General features: G+C 37.3%; 1 protein-coding gene across 1 annotated transcript; it reads left to right on the forward strand.

Annotated features, from left to right (window-relative positions):
* Positions 1-6,620: 6,620 nt before the first annotated feature.
* LOC149226394 (beta-galactosidase 8-like) lies at positions 6,621-7,854 on the forward strand. Its single transcript, XM_089377477.1, has 3 exons — positions 6,621-6,857; positions 7,054-7,399; positions 7,530-7,854. Exons 1-3 carry the CDS (start codon positions 6,700-6,702, stop codon positions 7,635-7,637), a joined length of 612 nt encoding a protein of 203 aa, XP_089233603.1. The 5' UTR covers positions 6,621-6,699; the 3' UTR covers positions 7,638-7,854.
* Positions 7,855-8,439: the final 585 nt, after the last annotated feature.

The following is an 8,439-nucleotide window of genomic DNA, read 5'->3' on the forward strand; positions in this document are numbered from 1 at the left end:
TAAATACAAGACTTAGAACTAGAGCATGATGTAACAAGGTTGATTTGATGGATGGAAGAAGTCTTTGGTCTAGGTTATAAGGGTTTTGGTAATCTCAACTTTGTTTTTGAATCTACTAAAGGAAGATTTCTTGATTGGGTTCTCCCCTACCTAGGGGTTTTGCCCTCGCTGTGTGCCTACTTCTTGTGTCCTCTTCTGTTTATTAATTGGCATTGGTCTTGATGATAAGAACAAGATAAATTGAAAGAAGAAGAACTGATAATGAAACATCACAAGATAATGTCATAATAAGAGAGATCAACTAAATAAACACCCAAGTTGCAACCCTAATGGATTTCTCAACAGGTTGGGAAAACCTGCACCTAGGGTTGGGGTTAGGCCCAATCCCCATACAAATCTATATGTACAAAATGGGTATATGACAACATTAGACAAGCTAGTCCATGATAGGGAGAGTGTGCTAGACTGCGTCTTGAATTAGGCAGTTACTTGACTAGCACTGGAGTGTTTGGTTCTTTGCATGCAATCAAAGACAGGGACATATTTGATGCTGTCACATGGTGGGGCACATATGGCGTCAGGAACTTTCGGAAAAATTGGAAAAGAAAAAGTACTTTCACAGGTTGTAAATACTTATATTGCAGAGGGGTGTTGGAGCACCTATAGCTTCATCCATAATGTGAGAAGAAACAAACTCAATGAAAATCGAGAAGAAAGCTTGGTTTATGTGCACTACAACTTGAGGTTGTTGACACATTATTGTGAGTGGGCTCATGATGATATGTTAAATGTATATTGGGAAAACAACCCAAAGGAAGATAATATGGAGAATGGCGCTCTACATCTAGAACAATTTGAAACAAAACTTTTGAAAGATGATGATGACTACCTCCCTAGTTAAGAGGGAGTGTTTAAGAATGTAACTAGTGTCAATCTTCATAATTGTACTTTAGTCATAATGTAATATATATGTCAAAATAAATCTTTATTATTATTAATTTGACTTATTAAAGTATGGATTTCATGCTTGAGTCAATTGTCATAGGTCAAGCCTTCATTATAGGCTTTTAGGATTTTTAAGACAAAGTGAAACTCTATTTTGTCATGTTAGAAGCTTCCTCCATCAAGTCACCTTGCAAGTCGACCTCCAAACTAATCTTCTACAAGTCGTCCTAAAAAATTGCTCATGTCGACTCATTTTACAGTTGGAAACAACTATAAATATACATGTAAACTCCGCTCAACAAGAAGTAGCAATAAGTTCGATTGATTACGAGAGGATAATTCGGAGGTTGTAGGCCTGAGACATCTAATCCACCACATAATCGAAGCATGATTGGGCTACTATAGAACTGAAGCATGACTGGGTTATCACAGGACCAAAGCATGATTTGGACTACCACAAGACTGAAGCACGATTAGGGCTTCCACACGACCGAAACATAATTGCGCTGCCACAGGACTAAAGCATGACACTACTAAAGTATGACCGAAGCATGACATAGTTGCAAGATTGAAGCATAGTACCAAAGTCTGTCCAAGGTTTGCAGGACTATGTTGTCATATTATTGCAGGAACAAAGTATTGAAGAATGAAATACTAAATACAAGACTCAGAACTAGAGCATGATGGATGGAAGAAGTCTTTGGTCTAGGTTATAAGGGTCTTGGTAATCTCAACTTTGTTTTTGAATCTACTGAAGGAAGATTTCTTGACTAGGTTTTCCCCTACCTAGGGGTTTTTCCCTGGCTGTGTGCCTACTTTCTTGTGTCCTACTCTGTTTATTAAATTAGCATTGGTCTTGATGATAAGAACAAGATAAATTGAAAGAAGAAGAATTGATAAGAAACATCACAATATAATGTCATAATAAGGGAAATCAACTAAATTAACACCCAAGTTGTTACCCTAATGGATTTCTCAATAGGTTGGGAAAACTTGCACTTGGGGTTGGGGTTAGGGCCAAAGCCCATACAAATCTAGATGTACAAAATGGGTGTATGACAACATTAGACAAGCTAGTTCCTGATAGAAAGAGTGTGCTAGATTGTGTCTTGAATTATGCAGTTACTTCACTAGCACTGGAGTGTTTGGTTCTTTGCATGCAATGGAAGATAGGGACAGATTTGATGCTGTCACATGGTGGGACACGTATGGCATCAAGAACTTTTGGCAAAATTGGAAAAAAAAGTACTTTCACAGGTTGTAAATACTTATACTGCAGAGGGGTGCTGGAGTACCTATAGATTCATCCATAATGTGAGAAGAAACAATCTCAATGAAAATCGAGAAGAAAGCTTGGTTTATGTGCACTACAACTTGAGGTTGTTGACACATTATTGTGAGCGGGCTCATGATGATACATTAAATGTATATTGGGAAAACAACCCAAAGGAAGATAATTTGGAGGATGGCACTCTACATCTAGAACAATTTGAAACAAAACTTTTGAAAGATGATGATGAAGCAACAAAAACAACCATGCCCCCCCCCCCATCATACAGTGGTAGTGCTCGAGTTCCACAATCTTTGCCTTTGTTGCTGCGACCTCCATCTACATCCTCATGTGGAGGTCATGTGCCTTTTGGTTCTGGTTTTAGAGATGGTCATTCGACTATGCGGGAGGAGACTCCTAGTTGACCACCACGACCTTCTCAGAAATTAGACATTTCAAGTGGTGGAAAGAGGTGCAAGCATTAGCAATAGATATTAGATTTACTTATCTTTTCTAGTTTCTAGTAGTTTTTATAACTGTCGAATCTTTCATATTTATTATGATATTTTTTGTAAACAATATATGACAATTTAAGTTTGAAGTTTGAAGTTGGCAATTATAACTCATTGGTAATGAACTATGAATATGATGCTTCATGAAAGTTGAAAGTTGAATCATTTCATTTCATGTTAGATATTCTTTGTTATTGTTTCGTTACTTTGTAATGGTAATGGTTACAACTTACAAGTACAACTTTAGTGATCAATGATGATAAATATTATATATTGAATTTTGAAACCTTGAAACTTTAAGATTGATGAATCATGAGACTCGATAAGTTGTATGTTACTAACTTGTGGATGTGGTTGATAAAGATTATGACTTCTAGATGATTGATGTTGTATGGTTCAATCCATGTTTTTATGCTTTTTATATCAAATTCATCATTCTACATGCTTTTGTTGACATATATGCATCAAAATATATAAAAATATATATTATATAAAAATTTGCTCCCAACCCGGGAGCTTTTGAAAATGTCGCTCCCCACTCCTGCTTCCACTCCTGATTCTCTATTCCACTCTCGCTCCCAAGCAACCTTGGTTTGAATGTCAACTGTCCACAAGAAAAATAAAATGTCAAGCATTGTATGTACCATAGTTATTCCACCAGTTTTAGATCCAATTGCCCTAGACCTGAATGAGGTGAAAGAAGCGAGTGCGTAGAGGATTATTCAAGATGGAGTTGAAGACCTCTTGATTCCACATCTATCTGAGAAGAAGACAGTGAAGGAAATGTGGGATGCACTCACCAAGTTGTACAAGAGCGACTATCAAAGTCGAAAGACGGTACGGAGAGACCAGTTACAGAGCATTAGAATGTCAAGGGTGAGGGCGTAGCTTCCTATTTGACTAGGATCACTTAGCCACGGGATGAGATGGCAGTAGTAGGATGAAATAATACCTGAACCAGAACTAGTGCATATGGCCTTGAATGGCTATACGAAACAGTGGGATGTGTTCATCAAATGCATCGTGGATTGAGAGCACCTTCCCACTTTGGAAAGGATGTGGGACGATTTCATTCAAGGATTAGGGAGTATTGGGTGATCTGTTGGAGGGTAGCCGCTAACTAGTGTTAAACTTATAGTCAACCCAACTTTTGATTGATTTGGGTGAAGTGCAGGTATCTTGTTCTCATCTTACTGTTCTAATTAAAAAGTATGGTTATTCCTGCAGGGTGCTCACTGCTAGACCCCGGCAGAGCTGATTCTCTTGTAGCAGGAGTTGTTTGAATATTTGTTGAATGCTTATCCTGTCTAATTAATTCCTATTATCCAAATCAAAGCTCTAAAAGTTCTAAAGAGCTTGATGGACCTAAGGGGTGCAAAAGGGATTTAGAAAGGGAATTACAAGTTCTCTAGTCCCTTGATTCTGAAGTAAATTTTTGTTAACGATGCCCTTGATGATATTCAGATCATACCATCCGGGTTGAATAAGCACAGGTTATTGTTTTTTTTTTATCAGTTATCGGAGGAAACAAAATGGATACTCCTTGTCACCACTCAGCTCTGTGATGCCTAGGTATCTCGTTTTCATTCAATCTGTTCTAATTAAAAAGGGATGGTTATCCCTTCAGGGTGCTCACTGCTAGGCCCCAGCGGAGTTGATTCTCTTGTAGCAGAGGTGTTCGAATCTTTGTTGAATGCCTACCCTGTCTAATTAATTCCTATTATCCAAATCAAAGCTCCAAAAGTTCTAAAGAGTTTAATGGACCTAGGGGGTCCAGAAGGGACTTAGAAAAGGGAATCGCAAGTTCTCTAGTCCTTTGATCGTGAAGTAAATTCTTGTTAACGATGCTCTTGATGATATTCAGATCATACCATCCATGTTGAATAAGCACAGGTTATTGTTTTTTTTTATCTGTTATGAGAGGAAACAAAATGGATTCTTCATGTCACCTCTCAGCTCTGTGATGCCTAGGATCAAGACACTTGTTTGGAGTTGGTGTAATTTGAATGTATAGAATATAATCATTTCAAGGACCAGGTCAGTGATGAAATTTTTGAGTTAAGAGGAGAGGAAAGAGGACTGATGACATGATAGTGCAAGGATGAAATTCTTCTAAAATATGATGCAGTTAATGCAGACATCCTTTGTGTTTTCAAGTAGGAGATCAGGCTCAGCTATATTGTAATTGGCAGTGTAAAGCATTGTCAATTCATTTTCATGGTGGAAGCTAAATTTCCCCCCTTATATGCATAGAAATAAAAAACAATACTAGATACATTGGGAACAGCAGAGGAGGGTGGCCAATATCTGACATAGTTTGATATGGTTTTTGCAAAGATGTTGCATTGGTTCACCTTACATTGCTTAAATAAAAAACAATACTCGATACATTGGGAACAGCAGAGGAGGGTGGTCAGTATCTGACATAGTTTGATATGGTTTTTGCATAGATGTTGCATTGGTTCACCTTACATTGCTTAAAAATTCTGGCATTGGTTCACCTACATTGACACCTGAAAAATATATAGAATACCAAAGAAAAATTTGGACCATTTCCATAGGATCCAAAGTGGGTTTGAATGCAACAAGTTTCTGATTAATGTGGTGGACAACTTCGCAATAATTGTCACACAGACCTTGAGAAAATTCTTCAAATGCACTGAAAAATTCAAGGATATTGCTCCACATCTGACATTTTCTCTCTGTGGAGTGAGGGAACCAAAGCAGACTATTCTCACAATTAAAAGCTAATATTGAATCCCATACTCTTCTGAAAGATGACACTGTGACATAAGGATTTTTGGATAGCCAACTGACATTGCCATGAAACTACATGAGTGGCAATACGTGTTCAGTTTTGATTCCACCTTGAAGAACAGTGATTTGATAGAATAAAATTATTGACTGAATTCAAGACGCTATGCCTTCTTTTATTGTGCGACAGTGCTTCAAAAATGATACAGAGTTAAAGGTCTCCAAGGAGCCTAACAAATCTTTGGAAATCATGTAATTATATTTATGTATGTGCCCAGTCGAGTCATAAGCTATTTTTCCTTCCCAAGGTTGGGGTTGTTCATATTTCTCGACAATAACTTCTTTGGGACGGCGGGTGAGAGTGATGCCAGTTTGACCTCAGACAAAACATAAACCGGTAGAAACTAAAAACCATCGTTGCTTGAGGTACTGATGGTCATTTATCCTAAGCTATCCTGCTGAGTAATGTAGTCAGTATAAAATGAATGAATATATGAATGGAGGACATGTGGGAACTATTGTTGATTGAGGTGGAAAAATCATTTATGCGTGTCAATTGCCAAATGATTTATTTAGATTGAAATGAATGAATGTGAAAGAATGGAATTGGGACTCCGGATTATAATTGCATTATGCATGTTTGAAATGAATAGGATTGGTAGCTGTGGAATGGTTATGTTATGTTGTCAATGACTTCATTGTTGTTGGTATATAGAAAATCATTTATGCATGTCAATTGCCAAATGATTTATTTAGATTGAAATGAATGAATGTGAAAGAATGGAGTTGGGACTCCGGATTATAATTGCGTTATGTATGTTTGAAATGAATAGGATTGGTAGCTGTGGAATGATTATGTTATGTTGTCAATGACTTCATTTTGTTGTTGGTATATGGAAAATCATTTATGCATGTCAATTGCCAAACGATACATTTAGATTGAAATGAATGAGTGTGAATGAATGGAGTTGGGACTCCGGATTATAATTGTGTTGTGTATGTTCGAAATGAATAGGATTGGTAGCTTTGGGATGATTATGTTATGTTGTCAATGACTTCATTTTGTTGTTGGTATATGGTAAGAATGGATAACAACATTATTTTTAAAGCAGGAAAAACCTAAAACTCACATTGATAACTACCAATGATGTTTTCTTTATAACAGACCAACTTTGATGCTCCAAGTGGCAATGATCCAGTGGCTCTAAACCTTTTGGCATGGGCAAGGGAGTAGCCTGGGTAAATGGAAAGAGTATTGGACGCTATTGGCCATCCTACATTGCTTCTCAGAGTGGTTGTACTGATTCATGTGACTATCGAGGAGCTTACTCTTCAAGTAAATGTCTAACAAATTGTGGCCAACCATCACAGAAGCTGTAAGAATTCCAACACTTTTATCTCTGTCAATGATCCTCCAACATAATGTCAGTTGAGAAGTTTATGACTATGGTTCAACTTGGAATTTTGTTTTCTTTACTGGTAACGCTTTGTTATATATTCACAACTTGATGTATTTGGAGAAGCTTACTTTATGTCTTCTGAGTTCTCTGCTAACTAGATGTCTATTGTCAGATATCATGTGCCTCGTTCTTGGATTCAGTCAACTGGTAATGTTTTGGTTCTCTTTGAAGAGCTGGGTGGAGATCCTACTCAAATCTCCTTCATGGCACGTTCTGTAGGAACTGTGTGTGCCCGAGTATCAGAGACACATCTTCCACCTGTAGGGTCATGGAAATCAAGTGCAACTAGTGGATTGAAAGTCAATAAACCAAAGGCAGAACTTCAGTTACATTGTCCATCATCTGGTCATCTCATAAAATCTATCAAGTTTGCGAGTTTTGGAACTCCCACAGGGCGCTGTGGAAGCTTCACATATGGCCATTGCAACAACAACAGTACAATGTCCATCATAGAAGAGGTTCACTCGTATTTTCTTTCTTGCTTTATTATATCAAATTTTGGTATTAATAAAACACCATGAGATGCATCTAGGAATATCTGCTCATCTGTTATCTAGTTTGCTAAGGTTTCTTTGGGTCACACTGCAGGCATGCATTGGACGTGAGAGTTGCTCAGTTGAGGTTTCAATAGAGAAATTTGGAGATCCTTGTAAAGGCACTGTTAAGAACCTGGCAGTGGAAGCTAGCTGCAGTTGATATAGAATAGTACCTTTTTTAGTACTCTAGATGATGAAAATAAAAGTGAAGAAATAAAATATATAAATAGCAGGCAATTGTAATAAGTATCATATAACAAAGAATCCATGGGGTCCAAAAATAAGCATTCATGTAGTACATGGTGCAAGGCACCTCAGTTTCAATGTAACTGATATTAATTCTTTTAGGATCAAGTCCATCTCCTTGATTTATTGTATATTTCTCAGTTGATGTATCATTTGTCTCAAATTATATTGAAGCATGTCAACTGCATCTAATAAAAAAAATCAGTTACTGCCACTTCATTGAGAAAAGCCTAACTTTTTGGTCAAGTTTGTTTAAGCTGCAATTTATTTGTGAAACACTAGAGAGATGAAGTTACATTAATATTAAAATCAAAATGCTTTTAGGCACAATCTTTGTTTAAGGTAATTAGTAAATGGCCTTTGAAATTCTAAGGCATAGGAAATATTAGAATGAAATCTAGCACCCACCAAAGTGTAAACTCTCAATCACCATGGTGTTAGTTTGGTGCAATTTAAGGTTACCCACTGTCACCTCGGTAGTTCTTCCTCTCTCTTTTGGTTTTCCCTTCTCCAACTCAAGGGGGGCTTCCTTAAAGATAGGATCACTAAGATGATGGAGTGGAGGATTTAGATGATAATTGTAAAGTAAGCCATATCAAAACAAATAGTATAGTATAGGGGGAAAATGAATGGTGTGAAAACAAAGAGATGATGTAAACTATTTGCAGGAAACGCTGCCCCCAGGTCTGCTTCAGCCAGGGAACACTGCCCCAAGG

Source organism: Pinus tabuliformis, chromosome J (genome assembly GCF_031772625.1).
Source record: "Pinus tabuliformis cultivar Carrire ecotype Pingquan chromosome J, CPIR1, whole genome shotgun sequence".
NCBI classification, from domain to species: Eukaryota; Viridiplantae; Streptophyta; class Pinopsida; order Pinales; family Pinaceae; genus Pinus; species Pinus tabuliformis.